This window comes from Pholcus phalangioides, unplaced genomic scaffold (genome assembly GCF_987345545.1).
Source record: "Pholcus phalangioides strain wild (caught in Gottingen) unplaced genomic scaffold, Ppha-v1.0 ptg000042l_1, whole genome shotgun sequence".
Taxonomy (NCBI): domain Eukaryota; kingdom Metazoa; phylum Arthropoda; class Arachnida; order Araneae; family Pholcidae; genus Pholcus; species Pholcus phalangioides.
This window is the reverse complement of record NW_028301628.1, coordinates 32,480,324-32,495,494: the sequence shown is the minus strand read 5'-3', so window position 1 is coordinate 32,495,494 and position 15,171 is coordinate 32,480,324. Positions and strand designations below refer to the sequence as shown.

General features: G+C 36.3%; 1 protein-coding gene across 4 annotated transcripts in view; it reads right to left on the bottom strand.

The window, feature by feature from the left end:
• Positions 1-15,171, bottom strand: part of LOC149064902 (cGMP-dependent protein kinase, isozyme 1-like) — a 209,588-nt gene that overhangs the window by 11,474 nt on the left and 182,943 nt on the right. For all 4 annotated transcript variants that reach the window (XM_089254836.1, XM_089254837.1, XM_089254834.1 and 1 more), the window contains exons 15-17: positions 14,475-14,638; positions 7,641-7,826; positions 6,422-6,488 (exon numbers count right to left, since the gene is read on the bottom strand). In XM_089254836.1, the coding sequence (XP_089110962.1) occupies positions 6,422-6,488; positions 7,641-7,826; positions 14,475-14,638 (417 nt within the window). The remainder of the gene's footprint in view (positions 1-6,421; positions 6,489-7,640; positions 7,827-14,474; positions 14,639-15,171) is intronic.

Here is a 15,171-nt window from a genome sequence, read left to right as displayed (position 1 = left end):
GAGCTTTTCCTCATTGTCGCTATTAATATTTAAAATTTTTTACACTGAAAATCAACTTGATAACAATAAAAAAGCACATAAACCGTATAATTTTTTACTTCACTAGAAGTATAGATTACGAAACAATTTTGATGACTGTATCGCAAGCGGATATAAAAACAACGTTGCACAGAATACAACAATAATAAAAAAGAAAGAAATGCTACATGATTATTCTATTGAACTTCATAATAAGTAATTTAATACTAAACTTTTATTCAAAAATATGTAAAAAGAATTGAGTATAACATATTTAATTTAAATGTGATAGCTGTTTTGCAAAACAATATTCAATAACTAATTCGTTTAGGCCTGCTGGAAGGATTTTAGTCCCTTGCTCACATAGTGTTTGTATTATGAGTGAGTGTATATGTGTATGTGTGTAATATATGTTTGTATTTGTGTGACAAATACAAAAAAAAAAACAATTTTCACCATGAACATTCAAAATTACCTCTGGAAATTTCGAACGCTGCATTTCTCAAATATTCATTTCATTTACTGTTATCTGGTTAACAGACTATATTTCTTTATTGTATTACTCATTTTTTTCTTAGTACTAGTCTCAACTTTTGATGGTTATGATTAAGAAGAGCAATAAAAATATTTTCTTCGGAGACACGAACTCAAAGACAGATTATTCTATCTATTTTTTTTGCTAATATTATATTACTACTAGAGCAATCCTGTTTCTCTGGAAATTTTTATTAAGAAACTAAGAAACACGCGGGCGAAAACCTCCTTAATCTGTTTATTTTGTAAACAGGCAAAAGACCTACTTATTTGAAATTTTTTTTGCTGTTTCTCTCGTGCTCTCTTCTGAGATTATATATTTTTATATTATTTTCTTCTAATGACACGTTAAGGTCTGACGACAATGATAACGTTCTATTGTTAGATAGAGGCCTTTGCGATGATTTTTTTTTTACCTTTGCTCTGAAGCTCATTAATTAAATTAGCATTAAGAACGATTATTTCGTAGCTTTCATTAAACATAAAACTTGTGTATCCACGAGACAAAACTCGGGTTGTTTGCATCGTAGAAAAAAATAAAGATAAAGCTAGCAATGATTTAGGGAAAGTGACACTATAAACACTTCATAAATAATAAAATAGGCAATGAATTTCATATTGCGTTGGTAATTAATTTTGTTTCTCGAAACTCGAGAAAATATAGCATTCATATTCATTATTCTCATTCGAATCCGTTGATATAATAGGAAATTTTGTGGAGAGGAATGCGTCAGCGTCTTTAGTTTTAAAGCGACCCAGAATTAGGATGCAGGAGCCTCTGAAATGTGTCGTACAAATACATATACAAGGTGTCCCATAAATTCGTAAACAGTTTAAAAATTTATGTAAATGGCCCCTTGTCCTATCCAGGGCCCCCTCTCCCCCTCATCCAAGATTGAGATACTTTCTATTTTTTTTATTATGAATGAAATTTTAATAAATCAGATCAATCTCTGGAATCCTGGCTAGGCACGGACTCAAAAATGGCGGATTATCATCTCTCCCAGGAGTCAAATTATATGTTAAAAAACAGTCTGTGTAAAATACGGTATGACCCAACGAACATGCACGATAAATCAACTTTCCCAACGCATCAACCGTTGCTCTGGCGGCCCTCCATACTTAGCTGGAAGTAACAGATGAAAATCATAGTACCAGATTCCCATATAGTGTAGTCCCCCTACCTCCATTATAGACATGAAGACCCGGGTCATGCCCACATAGACCCAAGGGTTAAGATGACCCTGGTTCTATGAACGGATCTGATGAATTCTGAAAGTAGTAATATTTTTTTCAACCATGTTTCACTTTTAAAGTTTTTTTCTCTTCACAGCTCTCTATGACACCCTTCACCACCTGTCGTGGATCACCTTTCTTCTGATTTTCTCCCGGCCCCCCCCCCCCCTAGAATATCCCAGGACAGCAAGGCGGCCATATGACCCCAGGTTGAGAACCACTGCCCTAGACTACAGAGGCAATGAATATCTCAATCTTTCCTTGGAGCTCGTGCGCAGTGAACGGGACCGTCGAACCTAACTCAGGCCAAAGTTCACAATTGCTGGCAATGCCACCAGATGGCGACTTATCCGAGGATGTGACCTCACTCAGCTATCCATACGAAGATTTTCAACAGCTTTCTGATGAGAAGGTATTTTATTCTGGTAAGAGAGAGAAAGAAATTTTTTAATTTTCTTTCTTTCCAAAATGCATCTTCGCATCACCCAACTGTTAAAAATCTCTCTATGGATAGCGGAGTGTGACATCATCCTCCGATTCTTGAGTTGTTTGAACTGGACCCACCTGGAATCGGTTTTTTCAACGGACTCAAAGAAGTTGTGTAACCACAAACGAATTAGAACAGTACGTTACAAGATCGGCGAGCTAATGTATACACGCTTTAAGAGGCTACTGAATGGTTCAAAAAATTTCGATAACCAAACATTTTGTTTTATGGATACAGTCGAATTCCGTTTTCCGTTTTAACGAATATCGTTATAGCGAAAATCTCGTTTTAACGAACACTTTTCAAATTCCCCTACATAAGTTTACATGGGAACAATGCAAACAACCTGGAATTTCTTTATAACGAAATTTCTTTATAACGAAATTTCGTTAAAACGAAGTGATTTCTCCGGTCTCTTGGAGTTTGTTATAAAGGGATTCGACTGTATTTAGTATTTAATTTTTCGAATTCAATGAAATTTTCAGATACGAAATAGACCTATAAGTAGCGGCTGAAAAAAGTAACGAATCCCGCAGTATGCAAATTTACTCATTATATCTGTGCTCCGATGGCAAAATGCTATAAGTCACTTTAGAATTTTACGTGACAGCAATTTTAAGATGAAAGATGCCACGAAAAATACTTAATAAAAATTACTTATAACAATTCGCCTCTGTGTTGTTTTCTTCATAAACTGAAAGAGAAACGCATACATTTTGCAACCTTCTTAACATTAACTAACGAGACTCCGGAATGCGAACTCCATTTTTTTGGGAAAAGTGACATTTTGCTATCTGAGCACGGATATAGTCGAACCCCGTTGTAGCGTCAAACCCGCTTAGCTCCACAAATTTCTAGTGAACAGGTCTTCGATATAGGGATTATAATGTAAAAACCGTTTTTTAGCTTTTTGTTTGGATGTATACAAAGTCTATGTGTCATTTTCCGAGAATTTCCACAACATTTCTTCTCCCATGAATTTGCCTTTTTTTTATTGAAAGGAATTGAGGATTATACTTTTCATTACACGGTTGTTATCGATCAACGTAATAACAGTTTAGAGCAAAAGACTAGGAAAAATAGAATGGTGTGGTCGGGGTGTGGGGGCGTCTAAAAACCACATTTCTTATGAATACCTGAATGTGCATAGGGACCTTAAAGCTGAACAACTAACCTATTCAAAGAAACTTATTTATTGATAAGAAGAAAATGTACAATGAGCGTACTGCATCAGTTCAACGTTGCCAAAATAATTTTTTCAATAGTGGATGCTTTTAACTCGCTGGTCCTTAAGTCCCGTTCACGTGGGAAATTGAAAAATGAATTCATGATTCATGAATTTTGATGAATGAAATGATTCATGAATTTTGATGAATGAAATGATTCATGAATTTTGATGAATGAAATGATTCATGAATTTTGATGAATTCATGATTCATGAATTTTGATGAATGAAATGATTCATGAATTTTGATGAATTAAATGACTCACGAATTTTGATGAATGAAATGATTCATGAATTTTCACCAATGACTGTTCTCCATTTCTTTCCTTACGAAGGAAAAAATTCGTCAAGCGGGTGCTCGAACTCCCAATGCTTCCGCAATATTTGCCCATGTCAACGGGGCACCCCGGGGCTCAAGCACTCCCTTGACGACTTTTTTCCTTCGTAAGGAAAGAAATGGAGAGTAGTCATTGCTGAAAATTTATGAAGCGTGTTTTAATTTAAACCTGCTTTTTCTATGCAAATGGCACGGGTAGTTAACAGGGCCACAAACACATATTTCGTCAGCCGGGGCCAGAACGCATTTTGGCCTTTATAAGGTTGAAGGAGAGGTTACAGGATGAAATTTCAACCCCCTCAGGCACCCGGAGTGCCAGACTCGCCTGCTTCTCTCAAGTTGCGGCTCCTTGATCATTAAGAAATAATTTCCCTCTATTTGCTCCATTCAATCATGTTGAAAAGAGTTGTTCTTTCGATATCTGCAAATTAGGAATTTCTTTGTTACAAAACCAATTCATGGACTAAAAGCCCTACCGCCATTATTTCCCCTTGGTTATTTGCATCAGTAAAACACGTCGCTAAATTTATGCAGGATTGCAATAATTTCAGTGGTGAGTTTCTGTCACGTTTTATATGCAGTGTGTTAAGAATTTACCAATTTTTCAACTTAAAATTAAATGCGTATAAAATGGGTTATTTTATTCATGGAATAACACTAATAAAAGGCACTGAGATACAGTAAGTAGTTCGCATTAAACGTGTGAATGTTGTCATGTTCCATCCATGACCCGATATAATGCCAAACTCGCTATAGCTCCAGAATTCTTCGAGATGGATGGTGGCGTTACAACGAGGTTCGACTGTGTTATAATCTTATTTTCAACATTTCTCTGCGTAGCGCACCCCACGAAATCCTCAGCAAGTTTGATTTCCTGGAAAATTCGCGAGCGCGCACGTATAAGTAAATGCTTTGAATTAAGTTTTTTGATTATCCATAGAAAGTCTTCCATAAAAATAGAAATACTAAAATGTTAATAGTGTGAGAAAAAAGTTCCTTACACGTATTTTAAAATGAATAAAAATAAACCAGTTGACATAAAAATATCCCGCTTACACAAAATTACTCATTGTGGCGTAAAATTATTTTAATAGATTTTAAGACGGTTAAAAATTTCACTCACAGATGACGCTGTATCACAAAAAAAACTGCGACACAAACAGCGCATAATTAATGTTTATCACGATTTGCTTTATATGAAGATATCGTATTTCAACATGAGCGCCCTTCGTAGCGCGATGCTCAATTCCAACCCAGGTGCCTGCTAACATCGATTCAGAAGTCTCGATCACGTTCGTGACTCTTGCCTTCAGGTTCTGGATGTTGGTTACACGTGTGACATAAACATTGTCTTTGAAATATCTCCGCAAGAAAAAAATTGAAGCTGTGTGATTAAATCTGGAGGCCGAGGTTGCCATAACAGGGTGCATCTTGTCCAATCTATTGGTCAGAGAATTGCTGATTGTGAGAATCCTTTTTCTCCAATGAGGAGGAACACTATCTTGCTGCCAAAGATGTTTGGCTGCAAATAGAAAAATTTGCTGAATGGCAATGATCTGAATCATGTCCAGATAATCCCCTTTTGATACAGTAACAGGTTTTATGCAACGCGAATCGCAATAAACATCGATTACGCATTGTCTGGTCAATGATCATTTTGTCATTTTCTGCACTCGAGGGATGATTAGACCCGGACCAGCAAATTTATCGCCGATTCCTAACTGCACAGAGTTCAACATTTTGCTTTCTTTATACTCACCGAGATGTTGATGCTCTAACCCAGTGATTCCCAACGTGGCGTTAACGTCCCCTTGGGGGCAATGGAAGGGTCCGGGGGGGGGGCGGTAGAAGCTACAGGTATAACATAGGATCCTATGGGTTAGGTTGCCTTGGGGGCGGAAAACAATTACTGAACAAAGGGGTGATGGGACAAAGAAAGGTTGGGAAACTATGCTCTAACCCAGTGTTTCCCAAAGTGGGCAATATCACCCCCTGGTGGGCGATGGAATGGTCCAAGGGGGCGATAGAACCTACTGATTTAACATAGGATCCTATGGTTTTACTTGAGTTGGGGGGCGATGAGAGGAAAAAATTTCTGATGAAGGGGGCGACGGAACAAAAAGTTTGGGAGACTATGCTCTAACCTCTCTGGAGCGACCCCTTGCTGTAGCAATCGTTTTCTGTAGTCATGTGTTGCCACCGTTTCTATTATATCTCGGCGGCAAGTACGAATCGGATATCGAACTCACAAGACCTTTAAGCATCCTTTGGTATTTCAGGTGAGTATCTCATCGAACTAGGCTAATGCGACCGAATTTTTTGACACGCATTTTGGTGGTTAGGAGGGTTTCTTCTATAAATATATACTTATTCTATAAGCATAACAACGCCATCTGTGATTGAAATTTTGAACTATTTTTAAATTTATATTAAAAAAATCATCTGTACGCCATGAGAAGTATTTTCATGCAAAACGAAGCTTTTAATGGCACTAGTTGCTTTTTATTTAATTTTTTAAACGTGTCAGAGAATTTTCGCGCTCTTCTTATTTTACAAGGAAAAAGAAAAAGATTTTATAAAATACCTTTGGCACAATTGGCGGAACTAATGCTTTCTCTTTCAGTCCTTCCCAGTGGAAACCCTGGAACCACCTGGAATTACGTTTAAAACGAAAAAATGAAATTACTTACATCAGTTTCATATAAATGAATGACATTTTTTATAATTTCCGATTTTAAGAGTTATGATTACAGACGTACGATTACACTCCAACTCGGTTGTAACGACACGACATCGAAGATATCGATTAATTTTGTCGTCGTTATAACCGAGGTTGAAGTTTTCACGATCTCTTTTTGACTAAAAATACAATCAGAGATGCTATACAAACACTATGACGTTTTATTCAACATGATTAGGGGAAGACCAAATTTGATAGATAAAATACGAAAAATTGTGATCATAAATATGGAGCATCGCCAGTTCTCGTTAAAAATGTTGCCATCCGTCGCCGATATAGCCAAATATTTATTTCTTTGCAATAATCCTTGGCGAGTGCAACAGCAAGTCTGCAGTGATTTAAAATGTATTCAACGGGAAAAAAAGTTCAACATGACATACTATGTGAGATGAAATATTCATTGTAACAATAATCATTACAATGAATAGTCATTCATTGTAATGATTATTGTTACAATATTGTATATTTATATAATACAATGTTTATTTATATAATACAATTTGTAAATTATGAACATTACTATTATTCGTGATTCCAGTATAATGGTTATGATTTAAAGCAAGCTTTGTTGCAAAAATCGGGGAAGAAGAGTCGGAAAGGAAAAAATTACAGGGGATGATACTGGAGTGTCCCGTATACGGGTCATGTCAATGTGCAAATCAGAGCGTTAAATATGAAATAAATCTTTTTCCTCAATGTCAAGCTTCAGTAGAACCGCAAACAAACATTGCCTGAATATGATGAGCTTTAGTTCTAGGAATTTTTTTGAGAAAACACCATAAAAATAGAAGCAAACGCGTCAATGAAAGGTGTCGTTATATCCAAGTTAACTGCATTTTCATCGACGTTATAAGCAAGGCTCATTAACATTATTCTATATTGGAATCAGCCAACACTGCCAATTACTGATGCTATAGCCGACGTGTCATTATAACCGAGTTCGACTCTATATTGACATTTAATATGCATGACTATGTAAGTGTTTTAGGTTTGCGCATTTGAAGAGCGCGAAGGAATAACATCACGATTTGGAACAAAAAAAAAGGCAACAAAATAATCGTACTTGTGCTTTTTAATGTCTGCAATTCCTCCTTTCTGGTAGCCTAGCCTCTCGATAGGGTTATCGCGACATAGCTTTTTGATTAAACTTTGGCCGTTCTTGGAAATGTACCGTGGAAAATCGATCATGTCTATTCCTCTGAGTATGATATTGTAAGTCTCCATAGGATCGGAAGCTACGAATGGCGGCCTGAAATAGTCACAAAAAATATCAAATACTGGCAAAAGGATTATTTATACATAAAGAAACAATTTGAAAAACACTGAATCGGTTTTACTATGCCGTACACTCTTACTTGTAGGAAAATATTTTCTTATATAAGGAATATATTGAAAGAAAATAAAAAAAGAAATATATATGTTGAACGATGAGAAGTTTTCATTGAATAATATGCATTGCTTTAGAAATATTTTAACATTTGTTGAATGAGCAAACCATTTTTTTTAACACACCGCGTTCTATAAAGTGACTTGTTCTGCCAAACGAGAGGAGATGATAAATGAGCCCAAGCACGAAACACTCTACCAACCCTGTCATATCCCGAACCATTTTCCAGTTATGGTGGATAATCGATTATGGAGAAAAAAAAAAGCGTCAAGTCTGAAAAATCCAAATTTGTGAAGTTTTTGAAAGACCTACACGCATACTAAGCACACATTTGGAAAGACTGGAAAAAAATCCAATAAAAAAGGCGACACACCAATTTTACCGAAATATCTGTATTTAATGGCGAGCTACAAGAGCTGAAAGATTGGCGAAGTTCAAAATTGAATCGTCGTGAAAATTTTTAATCGCCAATTCCGCAAATATCTTTCTAGCTGCAACCGGTAAAATCATAGACGTAAGATTAACTTATATAAGATGGTTATATTATATCTACGGCTATAAGATTTACCAAAAACTTGTCTACTGCATCAGCTTGCGAAAGAGCCTACAGTAAACCATATCGGTGTTCCAGTTCAGGAGAAATTTAGCTTTTTGTTCGCAATACAATCACTGAAGTCAGCGTTCGTCGAAGTAGATATTCGACGAAAATTCGGAATTCGTGGATACAGATTTTGGTGACAATTCGATTTTGCAGAAAAAAAATCCTATTTTGAACTTTGCCGATCTTTCAGAGCTTGTGGCTCGCCATTAAATCCATATATTTCGATGAAAATGATGTCATCTTGTAGAATTTTTTCTGCTCTTTTCAAATATGTGCTCAGTTTCCGTGTAGATGTTTCAAAAACTGCACAAATTTGAGTTTTTTCAAACATGACGCATTTTTTTTCATAACTCGAAAACGATTCGAGATAGGACAGAGTTAGTTGGTAGGGTGATTCATGTTCCACTTGGGCTCGTCTATCATCCACCTTTCATCTGGCAGGTCACGTTCATCCTTACCTCCTATTTACCCATAATATGCGTATGGTTTTTTTTTTTGGGGTTCACTCATGTCTAAATATTCCTCGCATTGTCTTCCTTCTGCTTTCAACCAATTTTAAATGCCTCGGCAATTTTTAACCGCAACTTTTGGACTACACATCCGCCCAGCGTCACATTTATAGGACATTCCATATCTCTGATTCAATACAAGAAAATGAGACAAAACTTCAGAAATGCTTATTTCAACACATTTTAAACGTATCCTGAAAAAATCTTGCCGAAATTCAGAATTAAAAAAAAAATGAATTGGACGTTTTAACGGGTTATGTTTCCATAGGATCGGAAGCTACGAATGGTGGCCTAAAAAAAGTTACAAAAAGTATCAGTACTGGCAAAAAGGATTATTGCACATAAAGAAATAATTTGGAAAACACTGTATGGGTTTTACGAAACCGTACACTTGGGGGGGAGGCTGGGACATTTTCTTCAATAAATAGTTAAAATTTTTGTCGATCGAGGATTTTGGAAACCATGACTTTAGGAATATTTTAACCGTTGTTGGTTGAGCAAACTATTATTCCTTGGTAATTTTTAGAAAGGATTTTAAGCACCATTTTTTTTATAAGGAGACAGATTTCCTTTCAATAGTTTCATAATAGGCTTTGCAGGTGGTTTTTCCTAGAGCTTAACTTTGAGATAATAACTTAGGATAGAACAAAACGATTTTGTTAATTTAAAAATGTGTTGAATAGTTATTCAAATTTTTGTTTTGCCACTTCTTCGCTGAAAAAGTCACCATTGAATATTATCAATGAGTACAATGACATTCATATAAAATATTTATCATTTGACCCATTTACAACAGCAGAAATCAACCATCGCCTAATCCATGCCAAAGTCGAGAGCATAAATCTTATACGTGCCACATTCGGAAGCATTAATTTTTAAGCTTTCTCATAATCGCTCTCGATACGTGTTTACCAGACGTCCCCTTATTTTAAAGTAATCCTCTTATACTGTCTCACAAACTTCCACTAAAATTTGAGAAATACGTAAACTCTTTATTATTTTTTTTGTTTTAAACTCGTTCATTTTGAGACATTGAACATAAATTTTGAGATGATTCTAGGTTGTGGTATCACGGGGAGTTTTTTATAATAAGGTCGTAAATGCATGGAGTAGCTTATTTTTGGTTGTCGTGAATTCCACCATGATAGACACTTTCGAAAGGAAATATGATGCGCTGGACAGTAATCGAGAAATTATTCATGAACATTTTATCTTAGTTTTTTCTTCTCTGATTAATTGCTATTGAATTGCTGTATTTGGGTTATGGCAACCATATTTTTATGGGCTTTTTCCAATTTTATTCACGCTGATTTTTTACATTTTTCTATATTTTTTCATGTATTTAATATTTTTTCCTGCCACCTTGTCGGGAAATTTGTCTGTTGCGGTTTTCTTTTTGCGGTAAAAAAACGTTTTCCCATCATTAGTACCAAGACATGATATTACGGTTGATCATTTCTCTGTGTATGTACCGTAATTTCTTGAGTATAAAATCCATTAAAATAACAACAACGGGGAATTTCTCAGCGTGGACAGTTGCCTATTACTTGAGATTTTTTTTGAGAGGTTAGAATAGAGATAAATGCCTATCCTAGTCATGAAGTATTTACAATGACAGTGTATCAATTCTGGCAGTACCAGAATGGAGAGATTCGTTGAAAAATAAAATTCCATGACTTTTCATGTTTAATTATCTCGTTCTCCTAGAATCTTCCAACGGATCCGCAAAAAATGTTTTATGAGCACAGTAAATATCAAGCAATAAAAGAAATATAATGTGTCCCATAAATTCGTAAATAGTTTAAAAATTCATAAAAATCAAAGAAATCGGTATACAGTCAAACCTCGTTAGTGCGTCACCCGGTTAACACGTCACTCCGCTTACCGGGTCACTTTTTGGAAGTCCCAATTGTCCTCATGCAGGAATTGGCACAGCTATGGCTTACACCGTTTAACGAGTCATTCCGTTTACTAAGTCATATTTTTGCTCTCCCAAGAGTGACTCATTTGAATGCGGTTTGTGAAAAGTTATTCTCACGAACAGGGATTTTTTTTTTTGGGTCAGAAAAAATTCGTTGAAATTTTTGTCACTAGAAGGCACTGCGCGGTAGTAGATCACTATAAATATGCAAATCACAGTCCCATAAAATTCAGGGAGTGTTATTAACAGCTCATTTCTGAATTTTCCTGGCCTAGGTAATCATTGTGATGTTGACATTGGTGGATAAAGACATTGGCACTGTTGCTGAAATTGTTTCACCTCAGCCACGACCCGTCTGCCGAAGCTCTTTACGAACGTTTCGGATACAGAAGAGATTGAAGAATTCAGATACAAGATGTTGTGTATTTCTTTTATCCACTGCCCTCTGTCGAAAGAAATTTAAACGAACTTTTTACTGCATCAAAAAAAAAAAAAAAAATTCCCATTCGTGGAAATAAGTTTTTTTTGCAAACAGTATTGAAATATACCAATTCGTTCGATTTTTATTAATTTTTAAACTATTTACGAATTTATGAGACACTCTGTACTTCACTATTGGCGAATGCGATTCGCATTTGCAGGTCATACGCAACTTTGGATTGTAAGCAGGGAATATTACGGTTCGTTGAAAATTTTATGGCTGTTGATGTTCAACTATCTCACTCCTAGAATTTCCGAAAGATTCTCCTATATCGAGAAAAATTTTACAAGTACAGTAAATATCAAGCAATAAAAGAAATACAGGGTGTCGTAAATAGTTCAAAAACTCGTAAAAATTGAAGGAATCAGCATAATTAAATGCGGTTTGTGAAAAAGTTATTCTCACGAAGGGGGATTTCTTTTGGTACAGAAAAAAAATATATTAGTTAAGATTTTTTGTCGATAGAGGAAACTGCACCAAAGTAAATAACTGGAAATTTGCTGTCTTATGAAATACAGGGTGTACAATCAACAGCACATTTCTGAGTTTTCCTGTTACCGGCACCTACATAAGGTTTTCATTGCGATGTTGACATTCGTGGATAAAGCCGAAGTTGTTTTACCTCAGCCACGAATCAGCGGCTGAAGCTTTACGAACGTCTTAGACAAAGAAGAGATTTGATAAAAATTCAGGTACGAGATTCTGCGATTTTCTTCTGTGCAGTGTCCTCTGTCGACAAAAATTTGAACTATTCTTTCCCTCTACCAAAATTATCCTCCTTCGAGTGTGAATAACTTTTTCTCATACGGCATTCAAATTCCTTCAATTTTTATGAATTTTCAAGTCATTTACGAATTTATGGGACTCCCTTTCTTTTTCTTTTGAATTATTATTGTTGAGAACATTTTGCATTTATTGTTTGAAGAATGCAAAAGAAAGAATAAAAAGAATGGAAAAAAAATCGATAGAGACTGGAAAATAAATCGTATGTAATTAGCAACGAGAAAGTATTTGCAATTTGCATGATATCTGATATCACTCTAATTGGTCGTCGTAGAAATAGGGGATTATTAAACTTTAGCTCTCATTAATATTTCTTTTTTCGTTAATTTTGAATAATGTGTTCCGAGCATATTCGGAAATTAAATGCTGATTCTAGGAAGAGATTCGTATTCGAAAAAAAGAGTAAAAAAAGACATCTTTCTGTGATTATTGTCTTGAATGGGGAAAATACTCTTTCTTAATATATATCTGCTCATTTAGTAAGAATGTGATCCTTCGATTATTACAAGACATTATTATATTGCGAAATTGACAACGAAAATGACCGAAACAATTTGTTTCTTTGATGATAAGGCAAGATCGATGATCTCATTTTATTTTAAGTGCCATATACAGTATTTCCTACGAGGACTCCTTAGGGAATGGGTCTTTAACGCACGGCTCGCTGAACGCAACTAACTTGCCCCCGTATTATCCGGCCTAGTTAAAAAGTATAATTATAATTCTCTGTAATAGGGTGGGAACAAATCGGGTAGGAGCGGATATTAGTGTCTCTGGTAGAGTACCGGGACTTGCTATTATCCGCTTGAGGGGGGGGGGATGTTCAGATGCGGCAGTGATTTCAGTACTGCCAAGAGGTAGTTGGGGGGGAGGTATACGAGTAGGATTCACCACTTTAAGGATTCGCCCACTTAGTCCTGAAGGGAATTTGTTCCTCACTTGGAGGTCACGTTCTTGGAACTTACTGCCTTCACCGAATAGGTGCCTTCATTAAGATGGGACTCACCTAAATAGGCGTTGAGTCTGGGAGGTTTACGATAGGCTTATATATAGGTCAGGTTTTTTACTCTCACACCACGTAGAATTATTTACCTCTGACTTGGATGGCTTCTTGATTGACACTAAATCATGGGGCAAACTGAAATGTGTTCTAATAAATGCCACGAGCTTGAGTAATAAGAAAGAATTTTTTAGAAACTATGATAGCTGTGGAGGGCCTGGATCTTATTCTTGGGCGAACGATGAGGATGAATCATTCTTACGCGTCTCAGGATACGATCATTTTTTTAAGAAATAGATATGATAGGAAAGGGAATGGAGTCTTCATATACGTGAAATTATGTTTGAGAGACAGAGAAAGCTAGAGAGTATACGTGCAGGGAAGTGATATCGGAACTATATGGGTTGAGCTTGAAAACAAAGGCGCCACAAACTTATTGTAGGAGTTTGTCATATCCATCGAATAAAGATCCAAACTGCATCACCAAACTTCATGATGAAATTTCCTACACGTGTAAGAGGTACATAAGAGGGTTGTCATAATAGGGGATTTCAATTACTCGGGCATTAATTGGGAAAACCTTTCAGCTGAAGAACAATGTGAGAGACTTAAGTTGGTGCTCGATTTTTTTTGTATCAGCACGCATCAGAAGCCACTGGGGGAACTGCTATATTTTGGATTTAGTTCTCACTAGTTGTTGAACATGTTTCGGTAGGGGGCGAGTTTTCTTCCAGTGTTCATCGTGTCGTTAGTATTCTCTGTAACTTTCCTTCGGGTAAGGTTGATAACAAAAGAATGGTTCCTTCTTTTCGGAGAACCAATTTTGATGATTTGAGAGAACGGTTAGCGAGAGTTTTCAAAGACCGGTTGGAATCAGTGGGGGTGGAAAGTTAGTGGGAAGAATTTAGTCCGAAACTATCCTATGTTTGCACGAGGTCATACCCTTTGTTCGTAAAAAGCGTGCTTGTACATCGCGCCCCCTCTGGTTCACGTATAGCGTGTGTAATCTTTACCTTGAAAAGAAAAGAGCATTAGTCCGGATAGTCCAGAGTCTATCGTATTCTGAAAAAGAAAAGAAAGCCAACAACAGATCAAACCAAGGCCCCGTTCTTTAAAAATGAATCGGGCCCTGTTTTGGACACGCAGGGGATGTTTCCTCACTGCTCGTGCTCAGTTAAGATCACTTACAAAAGATCCAGAAGTGTAGAAACTTACATTCCAGTGAAAAGCTCGTACATGAGGATACCTGTGGCCCAAAAGTCGACTGCTCTGTCATGTCCTTTATTGAGTATGACTTCCGGGGCCACGTATTCCGGAGTCCCGCAGAACGTCCAGGTCTTTTTACTCGTTGGCAGGACGGTAGAGAATCCAAAATCAACCTGACAGTGGTGATTAAAACGACGAGATCAATCATAAATATGAAATACAGGGTGGTTATAAATTAACCGAAACTACTCAGACGAGCGCCCATTCTTATAGAGGTATTTTGGTGAAACTTGATACAGTAACATATAGGATATGTGGAGCATGAGGAGGGGGAGAGGAAGAAAAAGAAAGATTCAATTAAAAAATAATAAAATTTTTGACCACCAGGTGAAAAAGAGTTTTTTTTTTATCGCAACGTATACACACCAAGTTTCAATGAAATACATGCAACGTAGGTCGGAGTAGTGTCAGTACAATTAAATTGACGAGGAAAGGGTTCCCAAGGTATCGTTCTCAGAAAATTATGAAAAAAATTGAAGCACATTTCTCTCACCCAGAAACACATGGAAAAAAAAATTAGCGGAGGAAAGCAATTATTAAAGCTGCAAAAAAATATTAGAAATGACAACAGTTTGGCTATTCATCGCTTCTCGCGCTTTCTGACGATATCTATAAAAGAATTTCTTTTCACTGTCAAACACACAAT